Source organism: Ascaphus truei, chromosome 12 (assembly GCF_040206685.1).
Source record: "Ascaphus truei isolate aAscTru1 chromosome 12, aAscTru1.hap1, whole genome shotgun sequence".
Lineage (NCBI taxonomy): Eukaryota > Metazoa > Chordata > Amphibia > Anura > Ascaphidae > Ascaphus > Ascaphus truei.
In genome coordinates, this window is record NC_134494.1 from 21,218,330 (window position 1) to 21,235,620 (window position 17,291).

The window sequence follows — 17,291 nt, forward strand, 5'->3', positions numbered from 1 at the left end:
GTGAGACGGGGGCACAGAGGAGCTGGAGTGAGACGGGGCACAGAGGAGCTGGAGTGAGACAGGGGCACAGAGGAGCTGGAGTGAGAAGGGCACAGAGGAGCTGGTGTGAGACGGGGGCACAGAGGAGCTGGAGTGAGACGGGGGCCCAGAGGAGCTGGTGTGAGACGGGGGCCCAGAGGAGCTGGTGTGAGACGGGGGCACAGAAGAGCTGGTGTGAGACGGGGGCACAGAGGAGCTGGAGTGAGACGGGGGCACAGAGGAGCTGGAGTGAGACGGGGGCACAGAGGAGCTGGAGTGAGACGGGGCACAGAGGAGCCGGTGTGAGACGGGGGCACAGAGGAGCTGGAGTGAGACGCGGGCACAGAGGAGCTGGAGTGAGACGGGGCACAGAGGAGCTGGAGTGAGACGGGGCACAGAGGAGCTGGTGTGAGACGGGGGCACAGAGGAGCTGGTGTGAGACGGGGGCACAGAGGAGCTGGAGTGAGACGGGGGCACAGAGGAGCTAGAGTGAGACGGGGCACAGAGGAGCTGGAGTGAGACGGGGCACAGAGGAGCTGGTGTGAGATGGGGGCACAGAGGAGCTGGAGTGAGACGCGGGCACAGAGGAGCTGCAGTGAGACACGGGCACAGAGGAGCTGGTGTCAGACGGGGGCACAGAGGAGCTGGAGTGAGACGGGGGCACAGAGGAGCTGGAGTGAGACGGGGCACAGAGGAGCTGGAGTGAGACGGGGGCACAGAGGAGCTGGAGTGAGACGGGGCACAGAGGAGCTGGAGTGAGACGGGCACAGAGGAGCTGGAGTGAGAAGGGCACAGAGGAGCTGGTGTGAGACGGGGGCACAGAGGAGCTGGAGTGAGACGGGGGCCCAGAGGAGCTGGTGTGAGACGGGGGCACAGATGAGCTGGTGTGAGACGGGGGCACAGAAGAGCTGGTGTGAGACGGGGGCACAGAGGAGCTGGAGTGAGACGGGGGCACAGAGGAGCTGGAGTGAGACGGGGGCACAGAGGAGCTGGAGTGAGACGGGGCACAGAGGAGCCGGTGTGAGACGGGGGCACAGAGGAGCTGGAGTGAGACGCGGGCACAGAGGAGCTGGAGTGAGACGGGGCACAGAGGAGCTGGAGTGAGACGGGGCACAGAGGAGCTGGAGTGAGACGGGGCACAGAGGAGCTGGAGTGAGACGGGGGCACAGAGGAGCTGGTGTGAGACGGGGGCACAGAGGAGCTGGAGTGAGACGGGGGCACAGAGGAGCTAGAGTGAGACGGGGCACAGAGGAGCTGGAGTGAGACGGGGCACAGAGGAGCTGGTGTGAGATGGGGGCACAGAGGAGCTGGAGTGAGACGCGGGCACAGAGGAGCTGCAGTGAGACACGGGCACAGAGGAGCTGGTGTCAGACGGGGGCACAGAGGAGCTGGAGTGAAACAGGGGCACAGAGGAGCCGGAGTGAGACGGGGGCACAGAGGAGCTGGAGTGAGACGGGGCACAGAGGAGCTGGAGTGAGACGGGGGCACAGAGGAGCTGGAGTGAGACGGGGGCACAGAGGAGCTGGTGTGAGACGGGGGCACAGAGGAGCTGGAGTGAGACGGGGGCACAGAGGAGCTGGAGTGAGACGGGGGCACAGAGGAGCTGAAGTGAGAGGGGGCACAGAGGAGCTGGAGTGAGACGGGGGCACAGAGGAGCCGGAGTGAGACGGGGGCACAGAGGAGCTGGAGTGAGACAGGAGATGGGGGGGGCACAGAGGAGCTGGAGGGAGATGGGGGGGGCACAGAGGAGCTGGAGTGAGACAGGGGGGCACAGAGGAGCTGGAGTGAGACAGGGGAAGCACAGAGGAGCTGGTATGAGACGGGGGCACAGAGGAGCTGGAGTGAGACACGGGGGGGCACAGAGGAGCTGGAGTGAGACGGGGCACAGAGGAGCTGGTGTGAGACGGGGCACAGAGGAGCTGGAGTGAGACACGGGCACAGAGGAGCTGGAGTGAGACGGGGCACAGAGGAGCTGGTGTGAGACGGGGGCACAGAGGAGCTGGAGTGAGACGGGGGCACAGAGGAGCTGCAGTGAGACACGGGCACAGAGGAGCTGGTGTGAGACGAGGGCACAGAGGAGCTGGAGTGAGACAGGGGCACGGAGGAGCTGGAGTGAGACGGGGCACAGAGGAGCTGGTGTGAGACGGGGCACAGAGGAGCTGGAGTGAGACGGGGCACAGAGGAGCTGGAGTGAGACGGGGCACAGAGGAGCTGGAGTGAGACAGGGGCACGGAGGAGCTGGAGTGAGACGGGGTACAGAGGAGCTGGTGTGAGACGGGGCACAGAGGAGCTGGAGTGAGACGGGGCACAGAGGAGCTGGTGTGAGACGGGGGCACAGAGGAGCTGGAGTGAGACGGGGGCACAGAGGAGCTGCAGTGAGAGGGGGCACAGAGGAGCTGGAGTGAGACGGGGGCACAGAGGAGCCGGAGTGAGACGGGGGCACAGAGGAGCTGGAGTGAGACAGGAGATGGGGGGGGCACAGAGGAGCTGGAGGGAGATGGGGGGGGGCACAGAGGAGCTGGAGTGAGACGGGGGCACAGAGGAGCTGGAGTGAGACGGGAAGCACAGAGGAGCTGGTGTGAGACGGGGGCACAGAGGAGCTGGAGTGAGACATGGGGGGGCACAGAGGAGCTGGAGTGAGACGGGGGCACAGAGGAGCTGGAGTGAGACGGGGCACAGAGGAGCTGGTGTGAGACGGGGCACAGAGGAGCTGGAGTGAGACGGGGGCACAGAGGAGCTGGAGTGAGACACGGGGGGGCACAGAGGAGCTGGAGTGAGACGGGGCACAGAGGAGCTGGAGTGAGACGGGGCACAGAGGAGCTGGAGTGAGACGGGGGCACAGAGGAGCTGGAGTGAGACACGGGAGAGCACAGAGGAGCTGGAGTGAGACGGGGCACAGAGGAGCTGGAGTGAGACGGGGGCACAGAGGAGCTGGAGTGAGACACGGGAGAGCACAGAGGAGCTGGTGTGAGACGGGGCACAGAGGAGCTGATGTGGGATGGGGGCACAGAGGAGCTGGAGTGGGACGGGGGAAGCACAGAGGAGCTGGAGTGAGACGGGGGGGCACAGAGGAGCTGGAGTGAGACGGGGGCACAGAGGAGCTGGATTGAGACGGGGAAGCACAGAGGAGCTGGAGTGAGACGGGGGCACAGAGGAGCTGGATTGAGACGGGGCACAGAGGAGCTGGAGTGAGACGGGGGCACAGAGGAGCCGGGGGCACAGAGGAGCTGGAGTGAGACAGGGGCACAGAGGAGCTGGAGTGAGGCAGGGGGAAGCACAGAGGAGCTGGTGTGAGACGGGGCACAGAGGAGCTGATGTGGGATGGGGGCACAGAGGAGCTGGAGTGAGACAGGGGAAGCACAGAGGAGCTGGAGTGAGACGGGGGAAGCACAGAGGAGCTGGTGTGAGACGGGGGGGCACAGAGGAGCTGGAGTGAGACGGGGGGGCACAGAGGAGCTGGAGTGAGACGGGGGAAGCACAGAGGAGCTGGTGTGAGACACGGGGGGGCACAGAGGAGCTGGTGTGAGACACGGGGGAGCACAGAGGAGCTGGTGTGAGACACGGGAAGCACAGAGGAGCTGGTGTGAGACACGGGAAGCACAGAGGAGCTGATGTGGGATGGGGGCACAGAGGAGCTGGAGTGAGACGGGGCACAGAGGAGCTGGAGTGAGACAGGGGGGCACAGAGGAGCTGGTGTGAGACGGGGGCACAGAAGAGCTAGAGTGAGAAATGAGATTGGGGGGGGCACAGAGGAGCTGGAGGGAGATGGGGGGAGCACATGGAAGGAATAGTCATGAATGTTACAAGGAGTGAGAGATGGGCACAGCTCTGACCGCTCTCTCTCTCTCTCTCTCGCTCTCTCAGCTGTCTCTCAGGATACATTAATCACAGTCTGTCCATATTCCGCACTCAGGACTTTGAGAGTCTGACACAAGTCTCACGGAGAGTGTATGGAAACGCTACAGAGTGCAGGTATATACACCTATATCTATACACACCAATACCCCTACCGCCGTGCCCGCCCCCCCCCCCCCCCTGCAGAGCACTTCATCCGCCCTGTCCCGTCCCCACCCCTGCTGAGCGCTGCATCCGTCCTGCCCCCTCACCCACACACCGCTCTGCATCTCCGGCTGCAGGTACCGTGATTACCGCTCGGCAGAAGATTACAGTTTCTCGGTGCAGTTCTGGCACATCTTCGCTGCCAGACTCGGATTCGTCATCTTGTTTGAGGTGAGGAGTTTGTAGCATGTTTTATGCCAATTATTGTGTTTGTGGTGTTGTGTCAAATTAAGTTTGTTGTATGTAAATCTTTATTTATATAGCGCCATTAATGTACACAGCGCTTCACAGCAGTAATACACGAGACATAATTAATATAAATAACAAGTAATACAAATAACACATAATGGGAAGAAATGCTGCAGACATAAAAGTAACATTTAGGAAAAGGAGTCCCTGCCCCGAAGAGCTTACAATCTAATTGGTAAGTAGGATGAACGTAGAGACAGTGGGCAGGTGTTCTGGTAATGCGTCTGCAAGGGGCCAAGGTCGATGTATGAGTTGTGTAGTATCAGCCACGGACCTACTCATATGCTTTGTTAAGGAGGTATGTTTTACAATGGGTCTTAAAGGTGGATAGAGAGGGTGCTACTTGGATATTGAGGGGAAGGACATTCCAGAGGTGCCGGGCAGTCAGTGAGAAAGGTTTATGGCGGACGAGGTCTTTAGACACACAAGGGGTAGAGAAAAGACATCCTTGAGCAGAACACAAGAGCCGGGATGGTGGATAGCGAGAAATTAGGGCTGAGATGTAAGGAGGAGCAGAAGAATGTAAAGCTTTAAAAGTGAGGAGAATTGATTATGTGATACGGGATTTGATAGGAAGCCAGGAGAGTGATTTCAGCAGGGGAGACTCTGAGACAGATTTAGGAAAGAGTAGAGTGATTCTGGCAGCAGTGTTTAGGATAGATTGTAGGGGAGACAGGTGAGAGGCAGGAAGGCCGGACAGCAGGAGGTTGCAGTAATCGAGACGTGAGAGAATGAGGGCCTGAGTCAGAGTTTTAGCAAAAGAGCAACAGAGGAAAGGGCGCATCTTTGTAATATTTCGGAGGAAAAAATGACAGATTTAGCTACCTTTTGAATGTGAGAGGAGCCGAGTGTGACCCCTAGGCAGCGCGGTTGTAATACTGGGTGTATGATCGTGCTTCCAACAGTAATGTAGAAAGAGGTAGTAGGGCCAGGTTTGGGAGGAAATATGAGGAGCTCCATTTTTGACATATTGGGCCTTATTCAGAAAGCCTCGATAAGGCCCTTATCGAGCACTTATCGCCCAAAATGGGCACTCGTTTTCAGATCCTCGGTTCCCACGATCTGATTTAATGTAAGAAAAGGTTTGCGATTGGTGTTCGCTTGTACTTAATGTTATATTATGTTAGCTAATGTGTTTTATGGATACTTCAGAGATAGTTTTAATGTATTTAAATGTCTTTAATGGTTACATTAATTAATGTAGGATTAATTCATTGTTTACATTGGTTAGTGTTACTATTCATTTTGAGTTGCTTTAGGGATTAATTGGTTTGATTGGGTAATGGTTTAATTAATTAATTGTTGATATTGTAATTGCTTCTATTGATTGGATTAGCTGGCTACTGATTTTATTTAGTGAAGTGTGTTTTTGGGAGTATAGTTAGGTTTTATTACTGTGTGTCTTGTGTTTTACTGTATTTTTACTAGGGTGCCCATTGAGTGCTATAGAGGCTTATCATGCCCATATTATTATTATATGGGTATGATGTACCACTATACTACTCAATGGGTATAGGGTGGGTATAGTCAGTCTGGGGTGGGTGCTTAGGCCTCCCGGTTCAGGGTGGGTTAACCCCTTAATAACTATACCGCTAAGGTGATTAAGGGGTTAGGGACCATTAGAGTGTATTTATTTTCTATATATGCTTTCTGCCAACGGAGGACAGAGGGACCTGCTGTTGTGGTAAGAATAACTGTATTTATTTATTTTATTTATGTATGCTAATGCAGTGTTTAATAATGGGCAAATAATCTATTATCCATATCTGGATAATAGTTATTTTGCCCATTACTGTACAGTATGGGTTTGGGCGGAGGAGGGGGGGGGGGGGGCGTGTATTGATCTGTTTTTAAATATTTATTTAAATATCCATTCCTTTAATAGTGTAAAGGTGCAGGGGGTCTCCGGAGCTGAACCACGTTGGTTTTATGTCCGGGGACCCCCTGCTTCCCGAGATACAGGCACCTTTATGGGGTGCCGGTATCCCTCTGCATTGAAATGTCCCGCGTCACGTGACCGGGACATTTCCTTGCATAGGAGATACCGGCACCCCATAAAGGTACCTGTATCTCGGGAAGCAGGGGGTCCCCGGACATAAAACCAACGTGGTTCAGCTCCGGAGACCCCCTGCACCTCTACACTATGAAAGAAATGTATATTTAAATAAATACATTTCGGGCGACATTTTCGCTGGGAGAGGCGGCTTTCTCAGAGCAGCTCTCTCTGCAGCAGAAATGAATCGCTGGTTCAGGCCTTTTCAGAGGCTCGAGGCTCTCGCTGGCAGCAACTCGCCCGTCTTTGGAATTTTGCTATCACAGGTATTCGAGCCTTTCTGAATACCGTGATACCAACGCCCAAAAAAAAACCATTTTAAATTCCCTGGCGATTTTTTTTATGAACCCTCTCTGAATAAGGCCCATTAAGTTTGAGTCAGCAGAGGGCCATCCAGGATGATATCGCGGAGAGACATTCAGAAACAGCAGGTGTAAGGTCAGGGGTTGTGGGTCATCAGCATAGAGGTGATATTTGAACCCAAGAAATGTGATTAGGTCACCGAGAGAGAGTGTGTAAAGACAAAGGAGGTCCCAGGACAGAGCCCTGGGGTACCCCCACATTGAGATCGATGGAGGAGGTGTTAGCAAAAGAGACACTGAAAGTACAATGGGAGATATAAGAGGAGATCCAGGATAGAGCTTTGTTACGGATACCAAGAGTATGAAGAAAGTGAAGGAGAAAAGGGTGTTCCACAGTATCAAATGCTGCAGAGGTCACGTAATATGAGCAGAGTGTAATGACCTCTGTCTTTGGTAGCATGAAGGGTCATTAGTTATTTTAGTGCGGGCTGTTTCAGTGGAGTGAGCAGTGCGGAAGCCAGATTGTAGAGGGTCTCGGAGAGAATAGGTGTTGAGAAAATGTAGCAAGCGAGAGAATACAAGACGTTCAAGGAGTTTAGAGGCAAAAGGCAGGAGGGAGACAGGTCGATAGTTAGAAAGACAGAGAGGGTCAAGCTTGCTGTTTTTGAGTTCTGTTACAGTGTCAGCACCTTGCAGTGTGCATTAAATGTGTCAGCACGTGGCCGTGTGCTTCAAGTTTGTGTTGTTGTTAATTGTGTTGTTGTGTTACCTTGTGTCAGCACGTGGCCGTATGCATTAAGTTTGTTGCTGCCTGGTTTGTGCCGGACGTCCCACAGTCTGTGAAGAACAAGAGTCTGGAGAACAAACACAAAGACCTGCAGGAGGAGCTCGGGTACAGTACCTACCCCCCAAACAAAAGCCCCTCCCCCCTCTGACAACTGCCCCACCACAGGGCAATAACATTCCCACATTTCCAGAGACCTGCTGTAAGAGATCAGGTACATGCCCAAAAACTGTCCCATTTTGGGCAATAACACACAATGCACAGAGATCTGCTGGAGTAGCTCAGGTAACTGCCCCAGAAAACCGCCACATTTCAGGGCAATAACTTTCCTCACCCATCCCACAAACCCCTGTTGGAGGGGTGTATCGCCCCCAGCCGAGGCACTAACACCCCTTCTTATTTCACAAAGGAGCTCTTGTAACTGCCCCACCCAGGGGCACTAACCCTCCCCCTCCATCCCACAGACAGATGCCAGACGATTCTGGAGAATTACCCCTCGCGAACTCCCCCCCAGCCCACAGCACCCTACTAGAGGACCTCAGGTAACTGCCCCACCTTGGGTCAAACCCCCACCCATCCCACATAATTGCTGACTGACATAACATAACTGCCCCACCCGGGACAACACCTCCCCTATCCCAGAGAGGGTTGCTGGAGGAGCTTAGGACTCTAAACCCTGAAAAAAACCCTAAAACCCCTAAAAAAAAAGAAGCCGCCCCACCCCAGAGCTGGACCTCATCCGGTCTTGTTTTCAGTTTAATAGAGCGATCCACAGAGGTGTGAGGCCCCCCGTGCTGGGTCAAGGCACTCGGACACAGCGCCACGTGACCCGGCTCCAGGACCTGCACAGAGCCTGCAGCAAAGCACAGCGCGGGGCGTGACGCTCTGCAGGACACCCCAAACCCCCCCCCCCATTTTAATTAAATGAGTGATTTGTAATTAAAAGGTTTTGTATAATAAAAGCGTCTTTTTGTAATAAAAATGAGTCATCCTTTAATTCTAAAGAGCTTTGCACGCCGCGGGCCGCAGGAGGGTCGCACGTCCACTGTGGGACGCCGACAGGTCGCATGCCCACCGCGGGCCGCCGGAGGGTCGCACGCCCACCGCGGGCTGCAGAGCATCTTGATCGCTTAACGCTTAATGGAGAGGTCTCTAGTAGGCAAGAGGTTAATGGAGCAACGCTCTGCAGGTCACTAGCACAGAAAGGGGTTAATAGAGCAATGCTCTGCAGGGTAACATAACGGGGAGTTAATGATACACCAAAGTCACACTGTATACAGCAGCTGCGTCAGGCTCTGGTCCCAAGGTCACTGCTCTGTGATTATAATCACAAGACGGGGGCGGGGGAGACCCGCTCATGCTTCCCCCTTAACAGGACAGTGGGGGGCCGCTGCTCTTTCTGCCCTATCTGCCTTCCTCTTCCCCGGTCAGCCCCAGAAACCGCCTGAGAACCAGACAGCGCTCTGCAACCTCAGCAGTGATACGATAGGAGGAAGTGCAGGGGGAAGAAGGGGGGTTCCTTATAGGCCTCACAGGCACAAGAGGGGGAGGTAAGAGAAACTTGTCTTATTAATAGAGGGTCACTAGTCTAGCAACCCATTGGCGTCTAAGTACTGAGATCACATTTGATTTTTTTGCGCGTTTGTTTTAGTGCGTCGCGTGCATGAACGCTTCTTCCTGCGTGACGCAGAAAATCGCGATTGAAATTGATTTCGATGCAAAGAGCTGCGTCTTAACACATTTTTGGGTTGACCCATGGCAGCTTCATTCTGCGATAAGACTAGTAGGACTTCTTGGTGTTTGCGCTGAGGTAAACTTGGTGGACGATTTTGTTTTTGTTTTTTTTTGGGTTTCAAATTATTTTTATTGGTTTTTCAGTTCCGTGAAACAATAATAACATAAAACAATCCTATCAAACGATAAAGAATAGTGCGGTATAATACACGACAAAACAATACACTACAAAACAATACACTTCACATATATAGACAAGAAAAGAGAAAGAGGGAGGGAGGGGACACACCAACCTAGCCCCGAGACATACACTTATTCAGTATCAGATTTAGATTTTTTACCTTTTACCTCTTATGATGCATAGATAGTATTGCGAGTGTAATATGGTGCGGTGGGGGAGGTACCGTTACCAAAATATTATAGCTCGGACTTTATCATTACTCACCCATCGTTAAACATCAATCATTAATCATTTGTCCTCCATCGTTAATCCAGGGTTCCCATGTCTTATAAAATCCATCTGTGGAGTGTTTGAGGAATGCCGACAACCTCTCCATCAACGTGGACAACAAAACAACCTCCACCAGTTGCGGTAGAGTCACGCCCAGTACTGAGCCGCCACTTGCTAAGCGACTGTTGGTGACCTGCCCAGGGCTAGGGACTGGTGGAAAACTTCTTGCCTGAGGGCTAGGGAGAGGTGACTGTTTGGGACTCCTGGCCCAGCAGGTGGCTCTGTGTAAGGCATTTGAAGTGAACGTTACCCGGGGTAGGGATACGCCAGGTCTGGCCGGAATGCTGGTGGCCACGTTTATGGTCCTGTACTCGCTGAGATTGTAAGGGGAGGTGAAGATCTGGATTGTCGGGGAAACCCAGGTGGAGGGTCCTGCCAGCGAGGAGGTAGTTTGAATGGATGCTAGCCCAGGGTATATGAGCGGGCACCCGTGTGGTAAAGTCTCTGGCAGGTATATTACCTGTGGGGCATCTTCAGGGCATATCTCTTACTCTGTGGCTAGTAGCACTACACTCCCTTGGCGAGTTAGGTCATACTTTCTGCTAATAATTCTGACATGGGACTTTTGTACTTGGTCGCGGACAGTGAACATGGAGGTGGGAGCAGGGACTCCTCCCACTGCGACCACGTGTTGCAGCGTTTCATGGAGCTCTAAGGCCCAGTCATGGACCTGCTGCAGCGTGGGCATAAACATGGTGGTCTGATGGCTCACTTAATTTAGAACTGCTGAGTAGGGCACCCCAGGTCTAAGATCTCAGCAGCGCCTCCAAATGTAGCGCACTTTCCCCCACCCCCTGGGAGATGTGTGGCTACAGTGTATGGGTGTGGTGCAATACCTGATGGTGCCCAGGAGATCTGAGCCTCCGCTGCTGGGAACCTGGGGTGCACCCAAGTGGTGCTCGGTAGCGCCTCCACCTGTGCAGGATTCTAGCATGTGGAATTCCCCCGTTATAGGACACAAAGAATACACACTTGGTGTAGCAGAACAGTTTTACAGTATGCAGCTAAATATAGTTACAGCCTACCCACCAGGCCCCGCACGGCTGTACCTTCCAATACTCCACCTCCTCTCAATGGAGTCACCGTCCCCAAAGTACCTAGGGGCCCTTGGGCACCCAACCAACCCGGTGTCCACAAGGTCGATCCCCCCACCCAATGTGTGGTACAGCGCTGCCCACTAAAGTGTTGTTGGTGCACGTGAGGAGTTGGGTACCTGCCGGGTGTGTCCACACCCGGCGAGCAGATGATGATGCTGTGAATGAGGATGGGATCCATGGATCCGTTGCCGTAACCCCTGAAGCCTCCGCCTCTGCCGTTGGGTGGTATCCCGCCTGTACTTTGCCACTGTTGATGAGAGTCTCTATGTGAAAGGTGATCTGGTCCCAAACCACCTAAAAACAGGATGCAGCCGCTTCTATCTGTATCCCTCACTCTGAAGCTACAGGGGCAGTGTCCCTATAGTATAGGCCTGTCCCTGCAGCAACCACAAGCTGAGGGGAGTCGGGGTCTAGCTAGGGCCTAATGGGGGTCTCTGGCCTAGTGCAAGTGCCACAGACACCTGCACACTCACACCCTACCCTGAAGGCGTCCCAGCTACGACTGGCGTGGTCCCTGGCGCGTCAAATGTATCCTTTCTCCTGCTCCGTTAATCCTGCAGCCCTATTGGCTGTGTCGCACCTCGTGATTAGCAGCCCCAGTGCCCTCTGGGGGCTGTAGTCCCGGCGGAGCCCTTCTACCTAATGGCTGCAGCAACTACTCTGTTTCTGCGCATGCGCAGCTACGCGCAAGACGGTGGCGCCCTGCAACAGACGCCGCCGGGAGCCCCGGCGACTCGATCGCCAGACCGCTCTCCGCTAAGCAGCCTGCATCTCCTTGGCACTCTGCGGTGGTTCCCCTGCTAAGTGGAGGTAAGCGGGGAGCCAGGGGACCGACGGGGAGCCCAGAAAGGGAGACCTAGTCACATATATGCAAGATAATAAATGCATAATCAGATTGTTGTCAAGCACAAGGAACTTTCCTAACCAAGCAATGAAGAAATATAATTGTTCTAGTGACATAATAACCATTAATATACAAATGTAATATTGAGACCATAGTTCATTAAGTCATTGCTCAGTAAGGACTAATAAATTGCCCATAAATGGGTCCTGTCTGCCATAAACCTCACTATATATAATATAACATATTTAAGAAATATCTTTCTTAAATCATGAGTCAAATTAGACAATCCTCAATGGGCAAGGGCCCTCAATGGACAAGTGGACCGGATATACAATAACAAATGGGTAATTGTAGGAATATCACAAATATGCAAATGTGGGATAAACGAAGCAATATGAATAACAAGGAAAAGATGGGGGAAGGGAAGGGCGAAGGGAGGGGGAGAACGGGGGGGGGAGGTCGAGGGAGGGAGAGAACGGGGCGGGGGGGGTTGAGGGAGGGGGGGGGAACGGTAACAATTAACAAATATTATTATAAATAAATAAATATTAGGAAATACAAAAAATTGCTTAGATCCCAACTAATAGTATTTAAACTCAGAGGAACTCTGGTTTGCAGGGTGAAGATCCAATGCATTTCTCTTCTATCTAGCTTATTGACTCTCCCCCCCCCCTCTAATAAGAGGGGGGACATGCTCAATACCTTTGAAAGCAAACAGATCCACATGACCTCTCGGACAAGTCGCCGCGTGTTTAGAAACGGGATGATTGAGATCTGCCCTTCTAATCAATCTGAAATGTCCTTGGATTCTCCGCTTTAAGGGGCGTATGGTTAGTCCTACATACTGCTTGCCACAGCCACAGGTAAGAAGGTAAACCAAAACTTTGTATCACAGTTGATAAATGAGTGGCTACCATAACTCCTACCTGTGACTGTGGTAGCAAACCTAGGGGACATTTCCATAGAACGGCAGATGATACAATGGTTGCACCGAAAGGTGCCTTTAAGCCGATTGACCAATGTTTCTTCCTCTTTGTGGAACATGCTGGGTGAGAGGTAATTGGCCAAAGTCTTGGCCCTACTGAAAACAAACCTGGGTCCATCAGCAACCACTGAAGCTATCGAAGGATCCAACTGGAGGATCTTCCAGTGTCTTTTAACAATAGACTTTATCTGTTCGGATTGAGCACTGAATTGTGTAATAAAAAGGGGGCGACCCTCATTAGTTTTGACCTTCCTTTTTAATAATTTTAATCTGTCAAGATCCTGAACCTGCTTAAAGGCATTTTTGAGCTCTCTCTCTCCATAACCCCAGTCCATAAACAAATCACAAGACTGCTCAAGAAAATCTTCATGGCACGAACAATTCCTTTTCAATCTAAGGAACTGTCCGTTAGGTATTCCTCTTAGTAAGGCTTTGGGATGGCAGCTGTCAGTGTGTAAAAAAGTGTTGCGTGAATTCGCTTTCCTAAAGATATTGGTATGAATGTGAAAATTAAAATCAACATAAAGAAATAAATCCAAATAATGAACATGGTGAACATGAATGTTGTAAGTGAATTTAAGTTGCAGATTATTAACATTAAGATCTGCAATGAAAGATAAAAGTGACGTGACATCCCCATCCCAAATCCAAATTAAATCGTCGATATACCGCTTGTAGAAAACAATGTGCTCACGGAAGACGTTTCTATCTCCAAACACGTGGAACGACTCCCACCAACCCATGAACAGGTTGGCAAAGGATGGGGCAAAACTAGTGCCCATTGCCGTTCCACGTGTTTGGAGATAAAAAAAACCCCATCAAAAAGAAAATAATTGTGCGTTAATAAAAAAAAGAATAGAATCTAAAATGAAAGTGCACTGTGCCGGTGAAAGAGAGGGTGATGATTCAAGAAAGGGTCTGCCATCCCTGCGTCTGCTCAATGATGGAGTAAAGGGACGTAACGTCCAACATTACACACAGATAGGGATTTTTCCAGTGAATGTTATGGATTTTGTTCAGAAGGTCACCACTATCCAAAATAAAAGATGGCAATACGTGTCCGAGGGGCTGGAGGAAAACAGTCAACGTAGCGAGAAACACCATCTCCCAAAGATCCAATGCTACACACTATAGGCCTCCCAGGCGGGGAGACCAAGGTCTTATGGATCTTTGGGAGATGGTGAGAAATGGGAATAATAGGATAAGAGCTGTAGAGAAAAGTAATTTCCTCTTTACTGAGAACTCCTAAGGCCTTGCCTATTTCTAGGAGATCCCTAAGATCTTTGAGGAAAGAAAGGGTGGGATCAGGCTCTGTGCACAGCATAAGAAGAATCATCACCAACAGGCGTAATGCCTCCCTCCGATAACCATCCCTATGCTGCACCACGATGGCCCCACCCTTATCTGCCCCCTTGATAATCAGAGATTTGTTTGCCTTCAGAGATGAAAGAGACAATTTCTCCTCATTATTCAAATTACATTTGGCAACGTTTTTGTTTTGTAACGGAGACAGACTGAAGCTGAATCCGTTAGAGAGAAGAATAAGATCTCTCCCAACCAATTTCTCAAATGTTGAAATGTAATTTCCCTTGACAAATGTTGGATAAAAAAAACTGACTCTCTCTTAATCCCAGAGCTCAATCTACCCATAAACTCAGAAGAATCTGTCTCAATTTTTTGTTAATTTAGTAATTCATTTAAATCCTGAAGTGCACATAAATCTCTGAAACTCGGTTCAGTAAGACTTGGATCCTCCACGAGCCTTCACCAGTAATATCAGTACCTGTATTGGTGATTTTGTTATTGAATTTATTTTTTAAAGTAATCTTGCGAACAAACTTCTGTAAATCTATTATTGTAGCAAATATATGGAAATTCATAGTTGGTGCTAATTTGAGTCCTTTGCTGAGTAAGGAAAGTTCTGAGTCGGACAGACCAACATTAGAAATATTGAGAACTCCAGAAACATCTCTTAGTTGTTCTTCCCTTTCTTTTGCGGCTGCTTCTGATAATTTTGTTTTCCCCTTTCCCCCCCCCTCCTTGTCCTTTTCCGTTTTTTGATTGGGTGTTGCATACCTGATCCTTTCTTTTCATCGGTATTTGCTGAGATGGGCCCCCACCTGTATGGTGATGACCAAACGCATAAAGTTTCTGATCTTTATATAGGGTGGGGCCTCCCAAACTCACACCTGAAGATCTGCCTAATTATTTAAACACCAGATACTAATTACCCCTTTAATTTAGCTGATAAAACCAGCGTTTCACTTACTTTTTCACATACCTTGACGCTTAATTACTCATTGTATGTCTAATTCAGGAGTGCGCAATCTTTTTTCCCTATGCCCCCCTGCCGGATCCCCCCCCCTCCTCACGCCCCACCACCTTACCTTGGCTCTGGCATTCTGACGTCACAACGCCATGTAAACTCGGTGTCACGTGACCCTGTGGCGTAATTTGAGGCTGCGTTGCCAGTGCCTTCGCCGCTCCCCAGTTTGCGCACCCGCGGTCTAATTCATACATCACTTTGTTTTCAAAAGACATGGAATTGGTTAATATAAACCCCATTGGATCTTTAAGAAAAGACTGGTTTTCAGTCAAGAAGGTTATCATGGAAAACTATGGAATTTCCATCCTTATTATTGGGGTTCACAAACTATTTCTCGCCATTGTATATACAGTATACACATGCACAGTGAGAGTAATGAAGGTAAGTAGGGGTGGATGCTAGTAGGAAACGAATGTAACAGCGCCTTGTGACAAACGTCTCCCTTTATGTAGGGCTGACGTCTGCCTGGGCTCTTCACGACACAGTCTTCTAGGGTTATTTAGAGAAAGACAAGGATAACACGTAGCATTATAGTGCGTAACTCAGGCTTCTGCATGTTTTATTTCATCCCAGTAGGGGACTGCAGCTTTACCAAATACACATTGGAGGCACTCAGCCATTAAACCTTCAGCAGTTTACTCATATCAGTGACACTCAATTTTCTGACACACCGTCACCTTAAGAAACAAACTCATAAAACAAAATGCCTACTCCTGTCAGGAGTCTGACTCACATGCATGTGCCTATCTGCAATATTGGCTGGCTAAGCCAGTTACCAACTTTAACTAACACACAGAGATAACATTGAGTCTTATCTGTCAGATGGGGACAGCATCCCAACAGATCCTCAGATGCTGCAACACGTGGGGTTGGAGGGTCTACCCCGAACTGGATACTGGGGAGCAGCAGTTTCCTCCCAGCCTCCAGGCTCTAAGAGAGAGCCTAGAGCAGCAAAAATCACTGCATTATATTCTTGTTCCTCAATTAGGGGAGCAGGTGAGGGAAATCAGAACCCTTGTAAAGTCTGGTATGGATTTCCTATCTACCAGCCTTAGGCTGCGCTTGCAGTGCGGGTGACGGCGACAGCGACGTCGCAGCAAAACAAATGCATTGCCGCCGTCGCCTGCACTTATAGTAAGTGCGACGCGATGAAGCGACGGTTTTGTCGCGATCACTGGAAGTCATCTCTATTTGATTTTTCCAGCGTCCGTAGCCTGACCATCGCGTTGCTGTCGCCGTCACTATAAGCGTAGCCTTAGTGACTGTGAATCTGTGGGGGTATAAAAGATGGGGGCCCCTCCCTGATTGGAGTTCCAGTTCTGTCCCCCTCTGGGGCTGTTCTGTCCCCTTCTGGTACTGCTGAGTTCAGTGGCTTCTAGTTCAGTGCTAGCTCTCTCTGGGACCAGAGGGAGGTGTTCCAGCATTGCCCCTTAGGGGGTAAGGGAAGCCTAGACTAGCCCAGGGGCCTCAAGCTCCTGTGAGGCCTAGTCATGTCTAGGACGCCTAAGACGGAGCGGGAGCTGTGAAAGGAGTGTGTAAGGAGGGGAGCAGACGGAGAGAGACTCAGTTCGTGCACGGGCTTTTGGAGATCCTCCCTGCTGTTTGCTGAACCTCACGCATCATCCCAAGACCCTACCAGCTGGAACGGAGGCCACAAGAGATCACCCATCTTCTAGAGGGTCGCTCTGTGGAGTCTGGACATATCTCCTCTCTACAGTATGCCAATAGTAATTGGCCGCTTGTGAGTTTTTAATCTCTATTTTATTTTCTGTTAATAAACATTATCAAACTATATTTCCCTTCTTTTTCCTATGTGGAGGAATCATCAAGGGGTCCCCTATTCCCCCTCCCCCCCCCATCTACACCAGAGGATCAGTTCATTGATAAGACCAGACATCTGATGTAAGTGTGTTTCCTCTACCCCTATTTTTACAAGATTTGAGGTACTCATATGTATTGAACTACCCCTGATTGTGGTCCCCCATTTTCTCTCTACGTTTGCATGTGTCCTGGAGTCACAAGTGGAACGACGCGCCTGAGGATCCTCCCCCCCCCCCCCTTTCCCTTATTCTACAGTAGATATATACACACAGACACACGCAGAGCCTGGCTGTGCAGGTACAGTAGATATATATACACACACGCACGCAGAGCCTGGCTGTGCAGGTACAGTAGATATACACACACGCACGCACGCAGAGCCTGGCTGTGCAGGTACAGTAGATATATACACACGCAGAGCCTGGCTGTGCAGGTACAGTAGATATACACACACACACGCACGCAGAGCCTGGCTGTGCAGGTACAGTAGATATATATACACACACGC

At 51.1% G+C, this 17,291-nt stretch overlaps 1 protein-coding gene across 1 annotated transcript in view; it reads left to right on the forward strand.

The window, feature by feature from the left end:
- ANO9 (anoctamin 9) overlaps nt 1-8,447 on the forward strand; it is a 49,668-nt gene extending 41,221 nt beyond the window's left edge. Inside the window, exons 21-25 of the mRNA XM_075566670.1 lie at nt 3,883-3,990; nt 4,155-4,248; nt 7,461-7,573; nt 7,930-8,007; nt 8,221-8,447. Coding sequence (XP_075422785.1) covers nt 3,883-3,990; nt 4,155-4,248; nt 7,461-7,573; nt 7,930-8,007; nt 8,221-8,248 — 421 coding nt within the window. The 3' untranslated portion in view covers nt 8,249-8,447. The remainder of the gene's footprint in view (nt 1-3,882; nt 3,991-4,154; nt 4,249-7,460; nt 7,574-7,929; nt 8,008-8,220) is intronic.
- Nucleotides 8,448-17,291: the final 8,844 nt, after the last annotated feature.